The following is a 24253-nucleotide window of genomic DNA, read 5'->3' on the forward strand; positions in this document are numbered from 1 at the left end:
CACACACATCCCAGCAGGGCTGCCCCAAGGGCCAGTCCCAGCGCTCCCAGCCCCCCGTGATTCCCGAACCTTCATGAATACAATAAGACTCTCCACTCCCAAGGCTCTCTGGTGGTTTTTTTTGCCAGCAAGCGTTCGGCCGCCTGCCCAGGGGTGGGGTAGGGTACTGGGATGTACTGGGATGCTCCCAGCTGGGACCCTCGGAGAACCCACTGTGCCACCCAGCTGTGCCAGCTGCCTCTGGGGTTACCGTGTCCCTGCTGGCCCTGGCAGCTCCCCAGAAAATATTCACGTGCAAGGAAGAGCTGGGGGTGTCGAGCACAGGCTCCTGAAATCGCCTTTGAGGGTTTTATTTTGGAGGGATTTTCCCCACCTCCAGGTTTGCAGCAAGCAGCAGGGTGGGAACACACGGCCTCGGGACATCAGCCTGGCAGCAGCTTCCTGGTGGGGATGGTGGCCCTGCAACCCAGCCCAGGGCATTTGGGGTCACCATCTCCCGGGGATAAGGGATGATCATGCCCAATGCTGAGCCAAGCAGCCATTCCTGCGCACCTCTGGCCCCCGAGTCCCAGCCCAAACAATGGAGGCAAGTGCCTGGCTTGGCCCAGATGGAGACCTTGCACTTCCCTAGGGACTTGTCTTGGGGAAAAAGGATTCTCCAAATCCAGCCTGAATGCCCCTGGGCTGCAGTTTGGGGCCAGAACCCCTCGTTGCATCACCTGTTGCTGCTGCCAAGAAAGGTTTGGCCTCCTCCATCCCCTCCACCCCTTTCTGTGCCAGGGCTGGGGGCTGCTGTCAGCCTGTCCCCCACAGCCAGGCTCAACAGGCCCAGCTCCCTCCCACCTCCTCAGGGGCTGGGTGCTCTAACCCACAACCCACTGGGCAGCCACTGTGGGGTCGCGGCAGGGTCCCCATGTCCCCCTGGCACAGCTCAGGGTCAGCACCATCACCTCGGGGCCCTTCCAGCAGGACCGGTGGCTCCTGCCTGCCCCGGTGCCTTGGCTGACCCCGGTGCTGCCCTCCTGGCACGGTGCCACCGGTCCCTGAGCAGCTCCCAAGCAGGGAGGACAGACCCCAACAACCAAGGGATGCGTGGGAAGCACCATCACCACAAGCGTGTCAGGCCAGCAGGAAGGAGGGGACAGCAGGGAGCGTCCCACCCCCTCCTCGGGCTGTCTCAGCCGAGGGACAGGGCCCAGGCCCCTCCCCGGGAGCCGCCACTCTACCAGGACCCCTCCATCAGCCTCAGGATGCTGCTGTAGAGGCGCCCGGGGGCGTCCAGGCCCCAGACGAAGTCCCAGTGGTTCCAGTCGGGGATGTGGGTGTAGGTGACGAGGTGGGCGATGCGGGGCAGCAGCAGGCGCACGTCCCTCCAGTCGGCTGCCCAGTCCTCCCCTCCCGACCACACCGCCGTGGGCACCGGCATCTCCTCCACGCGGTACAGGGGCGGGGTGTCCTGGCGGGACACGGGGGCTCTCAGTGGGTCAGTCCCTGCAGGCCGCTCTGTCCCTGCCCCACCATTCTGCCACTGCAGCTCCTACCTGCTGGTACACGGCTGGGTTCTCGCTGCCGTAGTCGAAGGCTTTGAACTCTCCTGATTTCACCACCTGGGAGGAGAGCACGGATCTGCTGTGGGAGGCCAGCGAGTGCCACTGCGTGGGTCTGGCATCTCCTGGCCCCTCGAGGGACCCATCATGAGAGGGTGCTCCTCTGGCTCCAGGCCAGCTCCTAGCCATGGGCTGACAAACCAAGGTGTTGCACGTGACTCCTTGACTGCCCTGGTGCCACGCTCTTCCCTCTGAAATCCTGCTCACCACCAGCTGTGTGTGCACAGGGTGCTGCTGGAGTTCCTTCAACAACCTGATCACCTTTTCCAGCTTCCGTTGCCTATAATTTGTCTCTGCAAGGAGGCACATGGGTGAGGGCCTCCAGCCTGACCCTGCTTCCAGCAGGGCCAGTGCTGAAGCTGCAGAGTCCATCTCCAGGGTGCCCAGGACCCCTTTGGACAGGGGGAGATATTGTTGGGTCCCCCTTTACCTCCTCGTCCAGTTCCCCCAGCCTCTTCTTGGGCTCCTACCCCCCAACTCAGCGTCCCCGAGTTCTGCTCTGGGGATCCCTGGGGGGCCCAAACCGGGGGTTTCAGCATCCATCTGTGGCCTCCCCATCCTGTCCCTTGTCCTGCCTGGCACAGCACAGGGCACGCACTGCAGTGCCCTGGTCCCCAGAGGCACCGGGGCAGCTCGTCCTGCATCCAGCACCTCGTTTCTTGCCTTTACTTTATCAGGAGCTGCCAGATCCCTGAACTCTCGTGTCTGCCTGGGCACAGCAGACTCTCAGGGAAGGGACCACGCCAGGGGTGAAGTGTCTGTGTGTCAGGGGTCCTACCTGGGCCCAGTGGATGACGTTTTTGACAGAGGTGCTGTCAGGATAGTGGGATGTGTACACGTCCAGCCGTGTCTGCAAGGAAACATATCCCAGCTGTCATTGCTTCCCAGCGGATGGGAGCGAGGGTGGCAGCTGCCAGGTGTTTCCCAGAGCAGCCACTGCTGAGTCACGCTGCCTGAAGAGCTGGACCAGGTTCAGGAATATAATTTTCATTAAAAACCAATTGCTGTGAGACAGCGCCAGGAGGAGAGTGATGGGGATGAAGGGTGAGCTCTGTGAGAGATGTTACCCAGGCTCAGGGGCTGTGCTCAAGGCCTCAGTGACCACCTGAGGTCACCCAGATGCTGCTTCAGCAGGTGGGTCAGAGCAGGGGCTGCACCCGGGATGGTTGCAGTGAGGCAGCCCCAGTTCAGAGGTGTTATCAAGGCCCACCTGGCCACTGACACCACCCAGCAGAGCCTGGGGGCTTTTCCTGTCTCAGGAGGAGAAGCAGCTGGCGGAGGGACACGTGTTGCCCGTGCAGGCTCTGCGTGCTGTGAGCACTGGGGGCCAGTGGCCGCAGCAGGCTGGGCAGGGCGGGTGGCAGAGCCAGCGGCCCTGGGACCCCCGTCCCCACCGGCATGGCACACCCACCATGTTGAGGTTCTTCTCGTTGTGGCCACCCAGCAGGAAGAGGAGGTTGGCACAGGGCCTGTGCAGCAGCGTGTGCCTGCACAGCTCCGGGAGGAACCGCCACAGCTTCCGCATGTGCAGGGACGCGTCCGTTCTGCCGAGCAGCAGCTGCGGGAGCGAAGGGCAACGCGCGTTTCCTGCCTTTCCCTCCCTGCAGCCCAGCCCCTGGACTATCCCACCATCCAGGCAGCGAGGGAATGTCCAGGGGTCCAGCCCACTCCCCCCCGCCCCCCTACCCCACAGAGATGTGTACAGCTCGTTGCAGGAGCTGATGCTGACTGAACACACACCAGGGAAATCAATATTCACAACTCTCCTCTTCCTCCCACCTCCCCCCAAGCACTGGATCTGTTTTTCGTGGAATCAACATGGCAAAGCTGCTCTTTTCCAGGTGTTCAAGTCTAGGGCCCCTACAAGAGCCCCCATGTAAAGACCACTTTCATCCTACAGACGGAAGGAAGACATGCACTCAACAAAGTGGCCACCCAGGTCTGTGTGTGCACCTGAATCGTGTCTGTGCTGATAAATCAGCAGGAATTAACTGTTTTCTGCTGCGTCAGAGAGCCCCGGGGCTGTGTCTGGGCATGATCCCTTCTCCAGAACCAGTGAGTTTTGGGGCTGAAGGGTATGGAGTAATCCCTTACCGGAATCATCTTGAGATTTTTGTCCAGGAGGAAGAGCAGCTTCATGAGGGGACTTCTGGCGTGCTTGGCTGTCACTACTGGAGCCAGGGCAAAAAACATTTTGACTTTCTGAGCCAGTTCGGGCATGGATGAAAACGCAATAAAGGCTGAGAAAACAGAAAAACAACCTCAGGCTTGCTCCATCTTTCCTCAGGTGCTTAATCTGAGGGTTCCCTTGGCCCCAGGTCTGTTTAATTAATTATCTCCACTTGGGAATCTGAGATCTCTTGCCACCTTCCTGCTAAATGTTGGTGCAAGAGATGCCCGAAGGGAGGCAACACCTTTATTCCCTTGGCTGAGCAGGCACTTCAGTGGTTGTTGAGCCCACACGGAGGGGACCCCTCCACTCTCTACTGACCAAGCCAATGAGGCTTTTCAAGCCAAGGCGGCGGCAGCCCCTCGGAACGCACCGATCGTGCAGCCCTGGGAGTAGCCAACGTAGTGGAGCTGCTTCTGCCCCGTTTTCTGCAGCACGAAGTCGATGGCGGCCGGCAGGTCGTACATCGCCATCTCATGGAAGCTGCAACACACCAGGGGGACATTGGTTATGAGGCAGCAACCGGTGGGAAAACTCACCTGTGAGATTTGGCTGCCTTGCATTGCCCAGCTTAACACCCGGGGCTGGTTTTCCGGGAGGAAATTCCTGGCGTGGATCCTTCCTGCCGTGGCATCATCCTCCCCTGAAAGGGCTTAGTCCTCCCAGGGCCGTGGTGAGCAGTAAATAGGCTGTGCAGAGCCCGGCCAGCGTTCCAGTGCCATACCCAGCCTCTCTGCAGACCCAGAGCTGGCTCCTACCACGATTACAGCACCAGCTCTGCTCCTGGGGATGCTCCTTCCCACAGGGGAATGGAGCACCAGGTCCTGCCCGTGTGCCTGTTGGTGGGATGTGGCGAAGGGCAGACCTGCTCTGTGAGGTTTTTCTAAAAGCCTGTTTAGGAGCTTGGGCAATCTGCTCTGAAGATCAGCTCTGGAGAGGCGGTAGCAGCTTAAAAAGCCGTTCTTGGGGACGAGGGGCAACAAGGTCGAGGAGCAGGGAGGTGGCAGTGACACTTGTGGACATCTCAGCAGTGTCCACAGGGCCGGTGTCTCTGCGTGTCCCCGTGCAGGCAGCGCTGCCCCGTGCTCTCGGCGGCTGCAGGGAGGTGCTGGCACCGTGTCAGCAGGCAGGTCTGCTCCGGCCCCTGCATCCTCCCCGGGACAGGCCGTGCCGGGATTAGGTGCTCTGACTTGCCTGCTCGGAGGCACCCACCTCTGCCTAGAGCTTGGTGGCAGGCAGAGAACACTGCCGGGCTTTCGTAACGCGCTCCAGCCCACCTGAAATCCCAGAATTCCACCTGGTCAGCTGAAAGGTGCTGGTGTCTGCGGGACCAGCTCGTGCCCCGGCTGTTTCCCAGCCACACGTCATAGCCAGAGTCTGCTAGTATGAAGCCAAGGCTGTTGTTAGCCAGATTTTCCACCCAGTGGCTGCCTTCTCCAAATATCCCATGCTGGAGAAACACGACTGGCTTGGCCCCTGGGTGCAAAAGAAACAGCACATTCCATTGAACCAGGTTCCCTCTATTCACTCACCCCAAATTAAGGCCAGCAAAGCCTCTTCCTTGCACTGCCAGAGGACATGCAAAACGGGCATTTTGATGACGTGTCCTGATGCTACAGCTTTGACCGAAAATTGGAGAAACGCCACGGATTCAGTGGTTTTGCTTTAACAATGACTATTCCTCCTGCCTGGCCAGGTTCATCCATTCACCTGCTTACATTCAGGGCTTTTTGTGCTGGCTCTGAGCGAAATAGAGCCCTACCTCTGCTGTTAGGCTTTTCTCTTCCGTGAGGGATTCTGTTCAGGCGGATGTAGTAGCCATCACGAGTCAGAACTTCATACTCCTCGCTGGGGTACCCTCTGTGGCAGACGATTTGGCTCTGGAGGGAAGAAAAACCCATGTGGAAAACTTCCCGTAGCCGAGGTGCTTGTCTGACTCGAAGAGCACATCCCTCGGTAAAAGCGGAGTTCTGGAGCGTGGCTTTGCCCGGGGTGTCTCTGGACCAGCTGAGGACTTTTTGTGACAGAGGATGCTCTGTCCAAATCCCGCCCCGGTGACCTGCCCAAGGGAAGAGGAGACGCTCAGCCGCGGGCGCCTCCAGGGCTTGGAATGGTTCCAAACACGACGATTGAAACCGAAAGGATTTACTGACGCCTGACCCCGCTCTCCTGACGCCTGGCACCGACAGAGCACATGGCACATCAGGCTCCCAGCCGATGCGCCGGGCAGATAAGGCGGTGCGGCAGATGGAACCTGCCGGGCTGGGCTGACTGGAAGGGCAATGGGACAAACCCCACAGGACTCACTGCAAGGCTCCTGAGGCTCTGCCTGAGCTTTATTTATGCTGAAAGCTCCACAGATTGGGAAGTTTCCGCCTGGTGAAACCCAACTGTGGTCCTGCTCACACGTGGCTGTGTGCGCCCTTTGTCACGAGGCTGGCAGGAAAGATGAACTGCAGCAAATTTATTGCCCATGTCCCGGGTCCAGCTAAACCCAGCTTCAGAGTCTCCCAGGGCTCACCTGGACATGGCCCTGAGCGATTTGCTGCAGCTGAAGGAGAGGAGCCACGCACAAATTTCTACCCTCTGGGGACATATCTGATCAAATCCAGTCTGGGATTATCCCCATCTCTTAACTGCCCTGCTGATAATTGCGCTTAACTCTGCTGGGAGGAGGAGGAACTTGTTAATGATGGTGTGGAGGCAGCGCCGTATCGCAGCAGCTCAACAACACCAGCCCTCTCCATGTGCCCTCCAACCCTCTCTCCTCCAGTTGAACGTGCCCAGACTTTGAGACTGGAAATTCAGAGTTCTCCTGACTTACAACGTTCATGAGAGTCTCGGGGTTTAGAGCCTTTTTCTGCTCGGCGGCACCTTCGGAGCTCGTGGGCGCTTGTACGAAAAGCAGGATTGCAATGAACAGCCACATCTTGTGCCTGTGTAAATAATAATAACAATAACAATGACATCAAAAATAACGATAATGATAGTAATAATAGGAATAGGAACAACAACGAGAACAACAACAACAAAACCAGCAACGCCAAGGCTGTTGTTATTATTGTTGTTGATTATTATTATTATCATCAGATTTGATATGAATGTTTGGTCCCACTAGCTTATGATGAGTTAAGTTCCTCACATATCTGAAGATCACACATCGTCTTCTGGGCTGGGACAGTGGAGGGAATTCCCAGTTTCAGTTTACTTTACAGTCCACATGAGAATTGTTGTACCCCTCTGTAACAGACAGGGTCTGGTAGCAGGCAGGACCCTTTTTTTGCATTTTTAATGGCAAGAAGAGGAGAACCAGCTGTGCAATACGAGAACTAAACCATTGAACCAGTTGTCTTAGGGAGGAAATGAATCTTAAGGGCAACTTCATGCTATGGAAGGAACATGTTTAGGGTGGCTGGGCTATGACTGTGTCTATACTTCTCCTGTTTCTCTATTGCTTAGCTTTTGTACCCAAAACTCACTGTAAACAGAAGGATCCTATGAACTGAAACTGGTAGAGCCTCATAGGAAGGCTATTTGTTAAATAAGCATAGCCTGAAAAAAGCAGAAACCTTTTTGATTGCCTTAGAGACTCCTGAGCTGAGCAGAGGTCTATTTTTAATGCACACAGTTAATATTATATATGATTTCTAATGTTTTGCCAGCCTCTCAAAAGTTAGAGCTCAACTTCAGCCCGGCAGCATGAGTTGTGAATTGCTCTCTGCCTCCCTCCTTCTCCTCCCAGTGGATCTCCCACGCCACGAGACTTCCCTGCCCCCTGAAACATTCCCAGCAAACCTCCCCGTGGTATCACCAAGATGCGAGTTAAGACCAAAAGTAACAAAGAGCAACCGAGGCTTTTCCCCCCCTCGGGACAGCTCCGAAAGGACACAGATCTGAGCGACACGGAGGAAAATACGTTACCAGGCAGAGCCCACTGGTGCGTCTGAGCGGGCTGGTGGTGGCAGTGCTGGCGCCTCTGTCATCACCGCCACAGTTAAAGGACCACGTTGTGTCAGAGCCCAGCCACGCTAGCACCCTGCCGTGCCTCGTCATGTGCCCTCCAATTAGCAGATGAGTGCTGATCACTCCCGTGGTCCCTCCCTCCGTGTGGCCGTGACTTCCATGCTTGCAGAGGATTGCGTTTCCAGACGCAGCCGGACTGGCGTGCGGAGGAATTCCAGCTATGGAGTTGCACCTTAAGCTCATGATAGCCACAGTAAAAAAAAAATAATGCCAACAGCTTTTCTTTGTAAAGGGCCATTTCCTAACTCCCGGGGTCATTTAGAAGAGTTCCTGTTGTGACAGAAAAGCTTGGGCTCTACCATCTTTACAAAGCCTCAGCAGCATGCCGAGCTCTCCAAGGACACCCCAAGGACAGGTCAAGCCTCACTGCCTGCCTGGATGGGAGACACTTGGTCATTCCAGCCCCCGTGAAAAGTGACAGTGGCCCAGGCAGCCTCCTCACGGCCCTGAGGTCCTAAAGGTGTCGTGGTAGCAAGGGGCAAGTCACAAAAGCTCTGCAGGGCTTTCTGGAACAGCAGCAGGCTGAACGTCCCTTCTGGAAAAGCACCAAGCTGAAGGTCTCAGCAGCAGCCAGCGGTGTGGGGAGAGCTGGTGCAATACCTGTGCTTGGCCAAAGCCACAGGTATTGCACAGAGCAGAGGTGTTTGCTCCCCACCTGCAGCCCGTGACCGCCCAGCCCACGCCTTTCCCTGCCTTGGTAGCCGCCTGAAAGCCCGAGCCTGTGGCTGGCTCTGCTGGCATGTGCCCTCCCTGGCCACAGGCTGCCTTCCAGTGCTGCTGCTGCCGTGCACGAGCGGCATGTGAGTTGTGAAAGGCAGCCCTGCGTTGCTCCATCCCCACGCTGGGATGTTCTGTCGGTGCCACGGCCGCTGACGCCGAGTGTGGGCGTGTTCCTCCCCGCCTCAGGTGTGGCCAGGGCTCCACGCCTTCATTGCCTTGGTTCTGCACCTGTGCCTGCTCTGGGCTTTTGGAAATGTCTTCCCTCACCTGTGAGCACAAAAATCCCTCTACACAGAGTCAGAGAATCGTGGAATGGTACCCATCTGGGTTGGAAGGACCTCAAAGCCCATCCAGTGCCACCCCTGCCATGGGCAGGGACACCTCCCACTGTCCCAGGCTGCTCCAAGCCCCAATGTCCAGCCTGGCCTTGGGCACTGCCAGGGATCCAGGGGCAGCCCCAGCTGCTCTGGGCACCCTGTGCCAGGGCCTGCCCACCCTCCCAGGGAACAATTCCTTCATAACACCCAATCTAATCCTGCCCCCTCTGGCACTGTGAACCCATTCCCTGTGTCCTGGCCCTCCAGTTCCTGCTGCAGGGTCCCTCTCCAGTTTCCCTGTATCCCTTCAGACCCTGGAAGGAGCTGTGAGCTCTCCACACAACCTTCTCCTCTCCCGGCTGAGCAGCCCCAGCTCTCCCAGCCTGGCTCCAGAGGGGAGGTGCTCCAGTCCCCTCAGCAACTCAGTGGCCTCCTCTGGACCTGCTCCAACAGTTCCATGTCCTTCTTGTGTTGGAGGCACCAGAACTGTGCACAGAATTCCAGGTGGGGTCTCAGCAGGAGCACAGGGGCAGAATCCCCCCCTCCCTTGCTGCCCATGCTTCTGCCTTCTAACCCCTCATTATCTAGGGGTGGTACTAAGTAGCAGTAATAGCAGTAAAAAAATAATAGTAACAGAGGTTGGAAAGGCAGCAGAGACTTCTCTGGCATCCTCAGGCTGTGGAATGAGGCCATTGGAGCAGTGTGTCAGTGCTGAGGGGTGTGATTCAGCACGTGGAGTTATTCTACCTGTAATGGAGGGAGAGAAGGTGCCAAAAGAAGCAGCTGGATTTTTACTGAGGAACTCTTGTGTAGCTTGGTCAAAGGGAGGCATGAAGACCTTTGAGGACTTGAAGGAGGTTAGGTTTAGATGGGATATTGGGAAGGAATTGTTCCCTGGGAGGGCAGGCAGGCCCTGGCACAGGGTGCCCAGAGCAGCTGGGACTGCCCCTGGATCCCTGGCAGTGCCCAAGGCCAGGCTGGACACTGGGGCTTGGAGCAGCCTGGGACAGTGGAAGGTGTCCCTGCCCATGGCAGGGGATGGAATGAGGTGATCTCTAAGGTCCCTTCCAACCCAAACCACTCCAGGATTCCACGATTCTCAGAGGGGTGTGTGTCCAGGTGGGCTGGTCAAGGTGTGACATGGAAGGCAAGGGTTTCCAGCTAACGAGTCATCCATGTGCTTTCTGGGCTCGGCCTGAGGCTCAAAGCCTGTATTTTTCTTGGCCTCTCAGGCCCTTTAAGAATCAAAAGTTACATCCTCTGGTGTCATGTGTTGCTTCTGCATCTCCTCAGCCTCACAGGTATTAGGCAGCATTGCTGCGGGATGCCTTTCATTTCCTCATTTGGGGCATCACAGGACTGCAACCCCACCTGCTGCTGGCACAACAGGAAGAGAAGCAGCCCATGGAATCAGCTGTGTCCCCCCTGCTGTCCCCCAGGGGCAGGTCTGCTGCTGCTGAGTCACCTCCTCTGAGGCACATCGGGGCGCAAGCGGCACTCGCATTGGGGTTAATCATGTCCTGGGCTACCCATGCTCACCTCTCCTCCAGCTCCTGCCCTGCTGTTCCTCCTGCTGCTCTCCTACGTGTGCCAGCCACCAGACTGTGCCCAGGATGCTGGCTGGTGCCTCTTGCCAAGCACAGGGGTGAACCAGTCACAAGTCACCTGGTCCTGGCGTCCTGAGCTGGGAGAGGGAGCATCATCCTGACTTAAGCACTGAGAGAATGGCAGCTCTTGTGCAATCCCTGCCAGACAAGCACAGCTCCCTCGCAGCAACCTCGGAGAACATGGCTCAAGTTAAACCTGGTGAGGGAAGCAGTCCTTATCTGCTTGTACCTCTCCTAGTGTAAAGTCCCTTCAGCTAGGCTGGATATCTCTGGTTTACATGTTTAGTAGGGGTTTTGCTGATACTAGAGTTGCACAGTGGAGCTTGAGGAAGCAGCTGGTCTTTTCACAACACCTCATTAGAGTTGTTCATGCAATCATTTCATTCACTGTAATGAAACTGAATAAACAACAGCATAAACCTTCCTGAATGTGGATTGGGAAATAATGGAGATGTGATCACTGGTGGTTTTTCTCTGGTAATTCCTCCCCTGTTCCTGTGTTCAGAAGAGCCCAGAACAACCCTTAACTTCTTGTGCTTCTTCCCTGATCTCTCTTTGTTGTACAATTTAAAGTGTAATTTTACACTTTAAAGTGTGTTTTAAAGTTTGGTTTGTGGGTGAACAGACCTGGGACAATTTGGGCAAAATTTCTCAATGAAGAAATACTTACAGTTTTCAAACTTGGTGCCGTAGTGCTGTTGAGATTATTTTCCAGTATATTGGAGAAAAGCTGATCTGGCTCAGCTTTGCCAAAGCCCTGCTCAGGGCTATCAGAGACCTTTAGGGAGCAGGAATACCTCCCACAGACATAGTCCAGGGTCAGGGATGATCACAGAACCACAGAACAAACCATGCTGGAAAAGACCTTTGAGATCCTCAAGTCCAACCTGTGAGCTTACAGCTCCTCATCAACTGAACTTGGCACCGAGTGCCATGTCCAGGCCTTGTTAAACACCTCCAGGGACGCTGACTCCACCACCTCCCCAGGCAGATGATTCCAGAGCCCAGCCACTCTTCCAGTGAAGAATTTTCTCCTGATGTCCAACCTAAACTTCCCCTGGCACAGCTGGAGGCTGTGTCCTCTCGTTCTGTCAGTGGTTGCCTGGGAGAAGAGCCATGAAGATCAACATCATGAAGTTGTGGAGATGATTACATCTGATCTTGATTTCAGTGAACTGTGACTTTCCATGGCCTTATCCCATTCCCACCTGCTTGAAGTCCCAGCATATGAAAATGCAAGTCTCAAAGATCAGGGTGTCTCCCTCAGAGATTCATCTACCAAACCCAAAAGAAAATTTGAAAATTACAGGGGAATGACACAGAAATTGCGGTGGGTTCCTGAAATAAGAAAGCAAAGTGTTTTCAGCCAAGTAAGAGTCGGATAAAAATCTACCCAGAAATGGCTGTGGGAATTGTTGCCAGGACATTAAGGATCAAAAAGATGTGAAAAGGCAGCATACCATCTGTCATAACTCGATGAAACCTTGTCCCAGATTAACCCTGGGACAAATCAGTTTCTAACAACCCCACAGGCCAGCACGTTGCTTAAAGCAGGCATCAGAGCAATCTCTGGATTACTTGCAAAAGCGCCACTTCCCTTCAAGCCTGTGCCTGGGGGAAGGAGGCTGTGGGAGGGGTGCTCAGCACCCCTCTGGCCTGGGCACAGCCTGGGGCAGGCCCTGTGCTCCGCTCCACAGCTGCTGTGTGGCTGCTGCTCTTCTCACTGACTGTGTGATGGAGGGAAAGGGTCAGCCAGCACGGTGGCACCGCCGTGCCCTGAGCGGGATGTGATACAGCCTTAAGCCCTCATGGCCTCATGTGACACGCTCTGCATGAGCACATCTGGAAGAAAATTAAACAGGAGGCTGAGTGATCAACATCCTGCCTGCTGGAGGTGCGTGACTGAGGCAGGTTTGCCCACACAGGGAGGATGAAAAGGGTGGTGAAGGCTTTGTGCTGTGCTGGGAGGTCTGAGGGTGAGAGGTTGAACTGATCACCATGGACTGAGATATGTAGGACATTGGTCTGCTGGAGCCACTCCAGAGAAGGCCACCAAATTGATCAGAGGGATGGAGCAGCTCTGCTGGGAGGAAAGGCTGGGAGAGCTGGGATTGTCCAGCCTGGAGAGGAGAAGCTCTGGGGTGACCTCACTGGGGCCTCGCAGGACCTGAAGGAGCTACAGAAGACATGGAGAGAGACTCTTTACAAGGGCTGGAGGGCCAGGACCCAGGGAATGGCTTCCCAGTGCCAGAGGGCAGGGATGGATGGGATATTGGGCAGGAATTGTTCCCTGGGAGGGTGGGCAGGCCCTGGCACAGGGTGCCCAGAGCAGCTGGGGCTGCCCCTGGATCCCTGGCAGTGCCCAAGGCCAGGCTGGACATTGGGGCTTGGAGCAGCCTGGGACAGTGGAAGGTGTCCCTGCCCATGGCAGGGGTGGCACTGGATGGGCTTTGAGGTTCCTTCCCACCCACAGCATCTGTGATTCCATGATTCTGTGATACCTTGTGCAATCAGCACAGACCTGTCGGTCAAAAGTTAAAAGTTGGTGCTTTTAAAGTAAACTTAAAACAAATGGCGGGTGGGGACGTGGTGTAGTGGTGAGCACAGCTGGGTTTGATCACCTTAGGGGCCTCTTATGGATTCTAGGGCTCTAATTTCCTGCCAGCTTTTCAGAAGTCTGCTGGGGAAACATCTTGCTGGCATCCTTGGGTGTTTATTTGCCAAGGTGGAAAAGTCATCCTGCATTTGCACTGCTGTCCGTGGCACGAGCACAGTGCAGTCCTGTAAGATGCTGCTCCAGGGCACAGCCCCGCTGGGAGCAGCTGATCACACAGAAGATGTCCTTACAAATATCCCAAGTGAGGCAGCTAATCGCTGGCAATCCAGGTAGATCCTATCTAACCTACAGCCTCATTCCTGCGCCCCGGGATCACCCCACCCCATCCTGTTTCCTTCTGTGGTCACTTCCAGCTGTAAGGTAGAAAGTGAAACACTTCACAGATGGTAACTCAAGCAGAGCCCGCTGCAGCTGTCCCACAAGGCACCACCAGCCCTGTGCCACCATCTCCAGACACCTGGATGGAACTCTGCTGCTAAAACCCCACAGTTTGGCTCTGGAGAGCAGCTGAGCTGGGCTCAATACCCTCCTCACCACCCATGTCTTCCCTGCAGGGCACAGGGCGGGAGGTGCTGGTGGCACCGTGGGCGTCTGCCAGCATGAGCAGCCACTGGAAATTATCCCTGAGCAGGAGGAGCATTGGGCAAGCAGCTCTCCCTCACCTGCATGTGGTAAGAGTGTGCTGAAAACCCCCACACCCACAGAGCCCTGGAATGGTTTGGGTTGGAAGGGACCCCAAAGCCTGTCTCATTCCACCCTTTCCACTGTCCCAGGCTGCTCCAAGCCCCAATGTCCAGCCTGGCCTTGGACACTGCCAGGGATCCAGGGGCAGCCCCAGCTGCTCTGGGCACCCTGTGCCAGGGCCTGCCCACCCTCCCAGGGGAAGTTTTAACCTCTAGTTAACAGTACAACCACACAGAGCCCAGCAGACACTATCCAATTTATTATTATTATTATCATTTATACATATTTGTGGAAAGAGGACCTTATCCTTTGCCCTGCTTACTCCCAGGCATATTTGAAGAAGATAGTTACACAAACAGGCAAATTCATAATTCCTTCTCTGATCAAGGTATTATTAATAATTTAATCCAGAAGCTGAAAACAGATTTAGACTTGTTACTGCTTTCCATCACAGCTTTCTTCTGTCTGCCACAAAAGCATTCCCTGAGAGGCAGCAAAAGGTGACCCTTCCAGCTGGGTTTGCTCCTTAGAGCTGCTTAAAGTGGTGCAAAATGGCGTTTCGTGCTAGAACTCACTGAAACATGAGCAAGGTTATCCAAAGTAGCACGGATCTAAGACACTCCCTGAGTCAGTAAAATGGGCAGTTCTCATGGAAAAAAACCTATGGCCACTCTTCACTGTCACCAGGCAGGAAGTTCAGAGCTCCTTCTGACTCTGAGTGAAGGCAGGGAATGTCAGGGTGTTGGGATCCTCGGTGTGGAAGCGTTGCCAGGAGGGGAATAAAGCCCCACAGGATTCATCCACCCCGCAGCTTCATCCCAGCAGACCTGCTCCTGTGAGACACCAGCATCCAGGAGGGCACGGAGCTTCTGTCCAGCTGTTTGCAGCTGGGAGCCCAAGCTCAGGGATCCCAGAATCCACAAGGGCCCCCAGGAGCCAAATTCCGCTGCAATGGGTTGTTGCTGGAAATGCGAGCGAGTGAGGCGCCTGGGAGACCCAGGGGCTGAGGGCCGTGCTCGACTTCTGCAAGGACCTCAGCCTACTGACCCTCAACCCAGAGTGCTTTCCCAGCCCTTGGGCTGGCTGGTTTCCTCTCTGGCCAGAGTAGCACCAATCCAAACCAAGTGTAGCAGTTTACTGAGCTTCCCCCCCCCCCAGTTTTTCTTCATTTTGTTTTTTTCTTTCCCCAATCAGAGAAGCCCCAGAAGTCACTGAGAAGCCAACAATCACTGCTCCAGCTCTAGGCGCTCTTCTCCATCAGGTCAAGCATTTCTTTGTACACCTGCTCGTAGACCTGCTTGCCCCAGAGGAAGTCAAAGTGGACGAATTCGGGGATGTACTTTTTGTAGACCACGTTGGAGATGCGGGTCAGGGTGATGTCCACATCCTCAGGTGCTGAAATCCAGTCCTTGCCCCCATACCAGGCAGCCAGCGGGGTTTTCATCTTCTCCAGCTCGTAGAAGGGAGGAGTGCTCTGGAAAACAGGAGGGAGGTGAAGGGCAAGCCAAAAATTCAAAGTGTGTCCTGTGGCTGCTTGGAATTTCTCCCTTACCCCAAGGGATAGGAGCAGAACTATCTCCAGGGAGCCTCACTATGCCTTGCTCCTGTGCTCTTCACCAGAGGGTCAAAAAGTCATCACCGGGTGACTGTTTTGTGTAAGAAAGTTACCAACCTGCTTCCCATAAATCCCATAAGCACCACAAAATGAGTAAATTCCATAAACACCATGTAATTCCTGGGATCACAGAGTGGTTTGGGTTGGAGTGGAACTCAAATATCATCTTGTTCCAGCCCCCCCTGCCATGGGCAGGGACACCTTCCACTAGCCCAGGTTGCTCAGTGCTCCAGATTCAGTCTCAACCACTGCAGTATTCATGTTGCAATATTTATTTGGCTTTTTTTCTCTGAGCAAGGCTCTCTCTTACCTGGTTGTAACGAAGCACGTTGTCACTGCCGTAATCGTAACACTTGAATTCCCCTGTCTGATAGAGCTGGAAAAGGAGGAGAGTTACATTTATTATCCGTGCGTTGGAGGGGTCTCTGAGACACAGGTGACAGGGGATTGACTGCCACCAAAGCTCAGGGAAGTGATTCTTTACATCTGGTGCTGGATTTTGGGAGGAGAGCTCAGCCCCAGGAAGACCTTGGCACGGAAACCCACAGGGAAGAACCTGGTGTACAACCAAGAGCCTCAAGCGAGAGGTGAGTCAGACCTTTGGACAAGTTCTTTGTGTGTTGTGGTCAATGCCATCAGCAGGAGGATGTGAGCTGACTGTTTTCATTAATGACTTGTATAATTAGTGCTCTTACTGACCCTCAGCCTTTACTCTGGCATCTCTTGTCCTGGTTTATCAGCAGGCTTTGTTCCACCTCCGCCTCCTTCCAGCCCTGAGGACTCTTGGACCTCTTTTGTTGGGATAAATAACTTCAAGGCAGCTTTCCTCTCTCTCCCTCATACAGCTCTGCAGGGGGAGCGCTGGGGGATTATTCCCAACCCCTGGGCAGAGAGAGGAGAACAGGAGTCTTACCTGGCGCCAGTGCAACATGTTTTTTAGGGATGTGGAATCAGGGTAGCGGGCCAGGTAGACGTCCACGCGGCTCTGCAAGAAACCGTTGGAGAGGTTTATTCTCTGCCCCCCAAAATCCACGTTGGAAATAAAGCTGACCCTGTTCAGTAGCCACACGAGCCTCCCCCACAGGCTCACACAGAGCTGTAGAGCTCCCTGCAGCGAGCTGAGCAGTTCCCATGGGATGCTGGACCACGTTAGGGGTCTGCCTGGTTTCCAAGGCAAAGTAAGGCTCCTTAGCTCGTGCTCAGGATCCTTTTGCAAAGACAAAGCTCAGCTCATGGCAGTAGCTCTATGTGTTGTTCCTAATGCGTTTCCTTCCTGGAATATTAAGGAATTACGCCAATGCTTTCCTTGAGAAACCCCCACCCTGGTACCTCCAGCCTGAATTTTTCTACCAATTGAAGACGTGAAAGGCCATGTGGAGGCAGCAGATCGACAGCTTGGGCTTGGACAGTGAGGAGCTGGATGTCTTGAGAGGGAAGCTGGAGTGTACATACCACGTTTAGGTTGTTGGTGAACCCGCCGGAGAGGTAAAACACCAGAGAGCACAGGCTTTTCAGCATGGGGTAGGTGCACATTCTGGAAACCACTTGCTTCAAGATATCGTCCTTATCAAAGACCACTGTGTGTCCTAAAATGAGCTGTGGAAGTCAGAGGGGTGCCTCAGTGGGGTTCACGTTCCTTTTTGCCTCCGGGTGCTCCCCACCTCTTTGCTCATCCCTGAAAGGTGCCGACAGCTTTGCTGTGCTTCGTCATTTTGGCCTTTCAGAAATGGCCATGGCCCTGGAAGAGCCCTGACCTTCCGAGGTGAGGTTTCTCCTAGGAGAAGGGACCCAAAACCAATATCTGTAAATGGTTCTTCTCTGATTAAGGCTGGACAGGAAGATGATTTACACACCCTGCAGGCTCAGAGCACAGGCACAAACACGGAGCGCAGGTGATGTACAAGCACTGCGTGTCTCAGGTGACCTCCCAGTCCCTCCTCCCCCTCACACCTCACGTGTGGTGAGGACATACCTTAATCAGCACCTCGGGAAGGTCAAACACCCTGACCAAGGGTGACTTCATGTTTGAGTTCACGGTGATGGGAGCCAAGGCGAAAAACATCTTGATTTTGCGATCCAGCTCGGGAATGGATGAGAAGGCGATGAAACCTGCGTGAGGGAGAAGGAAGCAGACCCTGCCCTATTGTTTCTGAGGGAGCTGTTGGGTCCCAGCTGTGTGTGTGTCCATCAGAAGACCCCTCAGAGGTGGCTCTGGCAGGTCGGGCTGTGGCAGCAATGGGATGCATCTGGTTTGGGGCTGCCACTGCTCAAAACTCTTCTGTTAAAGCAATGACCTGCTCTTTTCCCTTTTGTTGTTTGGAAGTGCCTGGACGTTACCCCCCCTGACCAAGGTTTTAGGAACGCTGCCAGACTGGGGGTGCACAGCTGATGTGGGTCGGCCAGGCCTGCTCTCCTCCTCAGTACCTGTGGTGGTGCCTTGGGAATAAGCCACGTAGTACAACTGCTCCTGCCCTGTTTTCTGCAGGATGTAGTTGATGGTCGCTGGAAGGTCGTACATGGCCATCTCATGGAAGCTGCAGGGGAGACAGGCACATGACAAAATCACCCCTGCTGGCCCTGCCATGGCTACTTGGGTGCAGGCAAGAGCTCTGGCAGGAATGGGCAACCCTGCTTCTGCCCACTGGCAGAGGGTGTGACTGTCAGGAGTGTCCCTCCTCCATCCTGTGGACACTGCTGGGGGTACCAGGGACCTGCCCACCCTCCAGTTTCACAGAAAATACCTGTAGGATGAGTATTGCTGGTGGTAGAACTCAAACTCCTTGTGTTTCCGTGACCAGCTGTTCCCCCGGCTGTTCCCGATCCAGACGTCGTAGCCGGCGTCGGCGAGGATGAAGCCCAGGCTGGTGTTGGGCAAGTTGGTGACCCAGTTGCTTCCCTCCAACATCAGGCCATGCTGCAGGAGGACTACAGCCTTTGGAGCTGGAGGAAGAAGAGGAGGAATCATTTTCTCTGACCACGAGCAAAATTGATCATTCAGAGCCAGGTATTGCTGTGGCAGCACCTCCCCAGGAAGGGACACCAGTGCAGGGACACGGTCACCTCTGTCCTCAGCCTCTCTGGGGAGGTGTTTTTGAAGAAGGCTCTTGGGTCATCCCAGGGCAGAGATGGAAATCTGGGGTGTTTCACACTTACTTGCCACGTTCATATGCCAGTCCTCCTGCTTCCCAGGGGAGGGACACACTGCCAAGAACAGGGCACCACCCCAGCATCACTTTGAAACAGGGGTTTGAGTGAAGAACAGGAGGGTCCCAAAATGGCATTGGACTGGACACAGGGAGGATCCAAAGTGGTGAGATGGCATTGGATTGGACACCTGGTTTGGTTTCCTTTCCTGGCAAGTGGCTTTTTGCCGCTCCACTGCCTGGTTTTGAGCTGAGGTAAAACCTGGGGCAAGATTTCTCTGTCCCATTCATTCTCCTTCCTCTTTGGAGCAAATCCTCTCAGAACTGGAAGGCCAGCATGATGGGCACCTGCATTTCTTCTGCTCCCAAGGCTATTTGCCTGATTTTTCCTCCAGGGAAAGCTGCCTCCTGGAAGTCCCAGCCCATGGTGAGGCAGCCTTGACCGTGGCTTCTCCAGCCCAGCAAAGCTCTCAGGGTGCCCGGAGCAGGCAGAGCTTCCTGTGGCACTTACGGGGACAGAACATGCTGGATGCCTGCGCCTCTGCCCCGTGGGAGATGCTGAAGCGTTCCGGGTTGTCTCTGCCGTGGGGAATCCTCTGCAGGGTGAGGTAATAGCCATCGTCTGTCACCACCTCGTGCTCCTCGTAGGGGTACCCGTGGTACCGGAAAATCTCGCCCTGTGGGAAGGGAAGCAAGGGAAGGACAGCGTGGGACAGTCCTCAGGGAGGGAGGGTCTCTGTCCTGAGGGGGGGCAGGGCTTGGCTGGGCAAAGCCATCAGTGCTGGTGGTGGGGACTCCAGGGGGAGGGTGGGCGCAGGACCTCCCAGTGTCCCCTCCACCAATGCCGTGGCGATGTCATGACTTCAGCCAGAACTTTTGGCAGGTCCCTGAGCAGGTCTGGTGAAGAACTGTCACTTTTTGTGTTGCAATCAAGAGCGGGGCAGCACAGACAGCCGAGCTCTGAGCCTGAGAGCGCTGTCCTGACCAAACCTGCTGACTTGGAACGAAGCCCCCCGGAAATGTCTGCCATAAATCTCCACGTGCATAAGAACAGGGAGACAAATCTCTGATAAAATCCTGGTGCCAAACCTCGGTGAAGACACCCAGGGACTGTGGGTGTTGCGCAGATCATGGCAGCGCAGGTAACTTGCACAACCGAGCAGGAAAAGAAGGGACTTACAACATCCATGGACACCTCGGGGTTGGCTCCTGACTTTTTGGTGGTGCACATGAAGCAAGCAATGGTGAGGAACAGCCACATCACGGTGCTCTGCAAAACATCATGAGCAGCGTGAGACACTGTGCTGGCACTGGCACAGGAGCTGGGGAGCTCTTTTGATGTGCACTGCACCTCCATCAGTGTTTTAACCTGACACCTCAACAGGTGAAATGATTTTAAACTTCCAGCCCTCTAACTGGTTCTGAAAATGGCTCGTTTTGCTAATCTCGGACAAAGCAAGAGTCCAAATTCCAGCGTATTTTAATCCCACGTTCTCTGTCAGGCCCTTGTATTCAGAAACGTGCACAGGTACAGGTCCACCTGCGTGTGCCCAGGCAAACCTGCTTTCAGAGGACAGTAATTACAGATTTTTCATTTAAAATAATGTCTCTCATAGTTGGAAGAATAGATTGTTTTGTTTCTCTGATAACTGAAGCAATGAGGAGTAAACCACCCAATTTTAAGTCGCAGGGCCGTGTTCTTGAGAAGAAATCAAATAACGTGGTTTGTTTGAGTTCTTCCTATGGCTGAGAGAGACCCTGGGATACTCCTGGCTTGTTTTTGCAAACCTGAGTGAAATTCCATCTCAGGATACCCCTGTTCTTCCTGGGAAAGGCTTTGAAATGTCTGCTTCGGCTGGTTCCTACCACAAAACCTTTGATTTCACAGAAACGCAGAATCTCAGAACGCTTTGGGTGGAAAGGGACCTTAATGACCATCCAGTTCCAACCCCCCTGCCACGGGCAGACCCCTGCCATATAGGAATGCGTAAATTTGTTGGAGGCAACAAATTCGCAGCAGAAACGCTGCCTCAGCTACTCAGAGGAGTTCAATCGTGCGGAGCAATTCAGCAGGGAGCTGCCAAATTCCCGCTGAGGGCCAGCGCCAGGCATCTTACACCCTCCCCATTGCTCCCCTGCTGAAAGAGAGGAGAACCGGGAGCAGGTTTCTGTCACTTCCCGTGTCACTGCCCCTCATCCTCCCCTCTCCCTGCTGCAGGAGGTGTTTTGGCAGCCGGGGAGAAAAGCCACGGGCTCCCTGTGCTGTCCCCGCAGCGGGGCCGTGAGGAGGAGCAGCGCAGCTGCACCTCGGACACCCCTCGGGCCCCCTCCCGGCGACAGCACCGGCTCGGGGGGGCTGTGCCCGGACGGAGGGACGCATCTCTGGGGCTGCTGCTCGCCTGGGGGACCGAGGGCTCCCCACCATCACCCTGAGCCCCTGGGGTGCGGTCTGGGGCCAGCACCCTGTCGCTGGGCTCCGCGAGGCTCTGCGCTCGTTGAGACCGAGCCTTTAGGGAAAGCAAGGGGAGACTGAGCACATTTCTGTGGTGTGGCGTCAGGAGGAGGGCATGCAAATACCAGGGAAGAGCCTTGCCTGGGATGGCCCTTTCCTCTCAACAGTCATTCCCTCTGTGGGATGTCCCTCGTCTCAGCAGACCCTGAGAGCCGCCGGGGACCTCTGAGAGGTGCAGCAGGGTGACACCTCTCCCACCAGCAGCACGGCGCTGACCCCTCTCCAAACACTCCCCGGCCGCTGCCCGAGCAGAGACATTCCCTTGGAGCCAGGAGTCCCGGGAAGGCCTGCTGTCCCACCTCTCCGAGCCCTGTCCCGCTGGCCCCAGGGATGGCACCCGAGGAGCAGGGATTACCCTTCGCGGTCCGGGGGCTGCAGCAGCAGAGGTGCGGAGCCTTTGTGGCCGATGTCCCCCGAGCAGAAGGTGCCCGCTGCCGGCTGCTACCGCCTCTGCTCCGCGGCTTCGGGAGCGTCACGGGCCGCCACTCCCTCCCATCCCTCCTCCCACGGACGTGTAACTTACCTGAGGGCTGGAGTCTGCTCGGCAGGAGACACCCTCCCTGCCCCGGCTGGCTTGGGAATGTTTTCGAGGCACTGCGGAAGGGTTGAGAGCTGTCACAAATTGGTTATTTCCACCCGGTGGAGTCATTTGGCATCGCCCATGGCCTCTGCGAACTCGAGGACGGGCAGCCTCTGGCCTCTCCACCTGCCCCGGGACCGCCTTTGGTGCACAGGGCTGGTGCTGGTGCCCTGGGTGCTGCGGGGTGAGTGGGACCAGCCCAGCTCATCCCAGCAAACCCCAGTGGGAAAGCCATCCCAGCTCCTTCCAGCTCTTCCCGCTGCCTCCTGGCACGGAATGAGCCTGAAAAGGCAGAACTCCCAGTCCCCGTTGTGACTTCAGGGGGTGCTCTGTAAAAAGAGAGAAAAATAAATCCATCCCCGGGGAGGGAAGAAGCTGTGGATGGACACTTCACATCTCCACAGGCTTCCCCTCTTCCCAGCTAGCGATGCCTTCGGCCAGGAGCTGCCTGCTGCCTGAGCAGGTCCCTGCAGGGATGCTGAGGGGTGACATGGGCTGTGGGTGTCATTTTTGGCACCGTTGCCTTCGTGGCCACCTCTGCACCCCTTGCCCAGGTGCCCAGGCTGCAGGGCCCTGGTGCTGGCTGTCCTGCATCCCTCCTGCAGCCAGCACCTGCCAGGTCTGGTCCAGCCACGCTCGCTCAAATGCAAACGTGCTTTGGAAAGCCCAAATAACCACCTCTGTCTGGAGCTACAGCGACTGGCCTTCACCAAGGACTATCTGGAGGCAGTTCCAGAAGCCCTCCCAGCTGGCTCACCCTCAAAGGAGCAGTGGCTCAGAGCAGAATCTGATTTTTTCTCTGGAGGGAGAGGAGGAAAAGTGGAAAAACAGGATCAGGTATGCCTAGACAAGAAAAAAACACTCCCCCTCCATCCCAGCACCCACAGAACTTGTCTTCCTCTTAGGGACAGGACATCAGAAAGGCTCCTATGGCCACTCCAGGTCCTGGCATCAAGTTTGGGGCCACATTAGCGGGGAACCCCCCAGGGTAAATCACTGCACAGACTATTAAGGCACAAGCAAATCAGAAAAAAAACTGGGATAAAACTTAAGAATTCTGAGCCGAGCTTATTCCACAGGTTTTAAACAGTTATTTTATCTTCCTCTCGTAACAACAAACACCCACTGGAAGGCACGGGGAGACGACGGGATTACTGGAAGGCAACCAGAGGGTGAGCACTGGGCTGCTGCTAGGACAGGACTGGTGTGACCACGATGCCAGTCCTGGGAGGGAACGTCCCCCATGCACAGAGAGCACCTGCCCCACGCTGCTTGCATCTCAGGGGTTCTTTCCTAAATCCCCCTGCACTTCAGCTTGCTGCTGTCTGGCCGTGTGGGCACTGAGGTCCTGGAGGGGCCCTTGTCCACGGGACGGTGCTCTGCGGGGGAACCAGGAAAGCCTGGGCAGCAGAGGGGCTGGGAAGGTGCTGCTGAGGGGAACGAGCTCCTGCCCAAACCCTCATGGGAAGTGGAGCGGTTTGGGGCATCGGAACACCCCAAACCCAACCAACCACGGCTGTCCACGTCTCCTTGAGCGTGAGGTGGTTGTGTGGCCTGGCCATGGCCACCCGGGGCAGGAGCTCTGTGGGGATGGAGCTCTGTCTCCTGGGAGGACAGGAAAGGTCCCCAGAGGCTGCTGCCAGCCAGCCTCACCACGATGCCCTGGCTGGCTTTGCTTTTCTTCTTCCTGCAGTTGTGGAGGAGCAGGAGGGGGGAAAATAAGCCCCTCCATAAATCCTCTGTGCTTTTCAGCTGCTTTTAAGGGTTTCTGGTGCTCCTTCTGTCGCAGAGCAGGCGGGATGTTCCTCTCTGCGTGCGCAGTCAGTGCTGTCGAGTTTAATATAGCGAGAAACTTGGGCTCAGATTTTTCCGCTTTGTCGGTAGCGGAATGCAAAGTCTGCTGGTGAAAAATTCCCACTCAACCCCAACCCCCGGGCCACCCGCCTCTCTGGTTTGCTTTCGTCCTCTGTCACCAGGGGGAGAAGCAAGGTTCAGCGCCGAGCTCCCTCGGTACCTGATCATTTTATTGCTCCTGCCCCCAAACCCCGCCCTGCCCTCCCTCCGCAGCTGCTTCGCAAACCACCCCAGGTCGTCGGCGGGGTGGAAAGACCTCGTTGGCTTCAGGGAGAGGCAGCTGTCCCTTGGATGCTGGGCTGGGAGTGGCAGGGACATGGATCTTCCCGGGCTCCCTTCCCACCCGTGTGTCCCCTCGGAGTCTCAGCTCCTGCTCGGTGGGGCAAAGCACGTCCTGACTCCAGCTGGGATTGTCCTGATTGTTGGCCACGCACACGCTGGCGAGGCGCTCACAAGTGGGACATGCCACGAGGGACTTGTGCCAACAGGCTGCTGCCCTGGCTGGGAGGAGAAGCAGAGGGCTTGGAGTTTTCTGGAGGTTTTCTGGATCTGCCAGGCAACCCACTACATTCAGAGCCCGTCCAGCTGTGGACTCCTGCCTTGGAGCTGGGGGATCCCCCCTGCTCGGGGCCTTGCCCCGGGGCTGTCCCGCTCACACATTCCAGGCTGTTTCCCTGGGCACAGCCAGGCTTTCTGTGCTGCAGCTGTGCCTGTGCCTCAGGGGCTCCTCTGCCTCTCCAAGCAGGACCCAGCCCCGGCGCCTGTGGGACTCCTTTGGGCAGGGGGAATAAGCCACTGGGTCTG

At 55.9% G+C, this 24253-nt stretch overlaps 1 protein-coding gene across 1 annotated transcript; it reads right to left on the reverse strand.

Moving 5' to 3' along the window:
* Positions 1–1222: 1222 nt before the first annotated feature.
* LOC309575390 (uncharacterized protein) lies at positions 1223–23157 on the reverse strand (the record flags this gene model as incomplete). The annotated part of the gene is made up of 23 exons (XM_082285807.1): positions 1223–1456; positions 1542–1607; positions 2386–2457; positions 3019–3165; positions 3702–3847; positions 4151–4260; positions 5055–5253; positions 5540–5657; positions 6602–6713; positions 15026–15219; positions 15671–15736; positions 16274–16345; positions 16813–16956; positions 17333–17469; positions 17785–17894; positions 18102–18300; positions 18514–18561; positions 19015–19180; positions 19684–19773; positions 20903–21010; positions 21539–21609; positions 22353–22394; positions 23103–23157. 23 exons carry the CDS (start codon positions 23155–23157, stop codon positions 1223–1225), a joined length of 2706 nt encoding a protein of 901 aa, XP_082141933.1.
* Positions 23158–24253: the final 1096 nt, after the last annotated feature.

The sequence above is a fragment of the Coloeus monedula genome, assembly GCF_965178545.1.
Source record: "Coloeus monedula genome assembly, chromosome: 8".
NCBI lineage: Eukaryota > Metazoa > Chordata > Aves > Passeriformes > Corvidae > Coloeus > Coloeus monedula.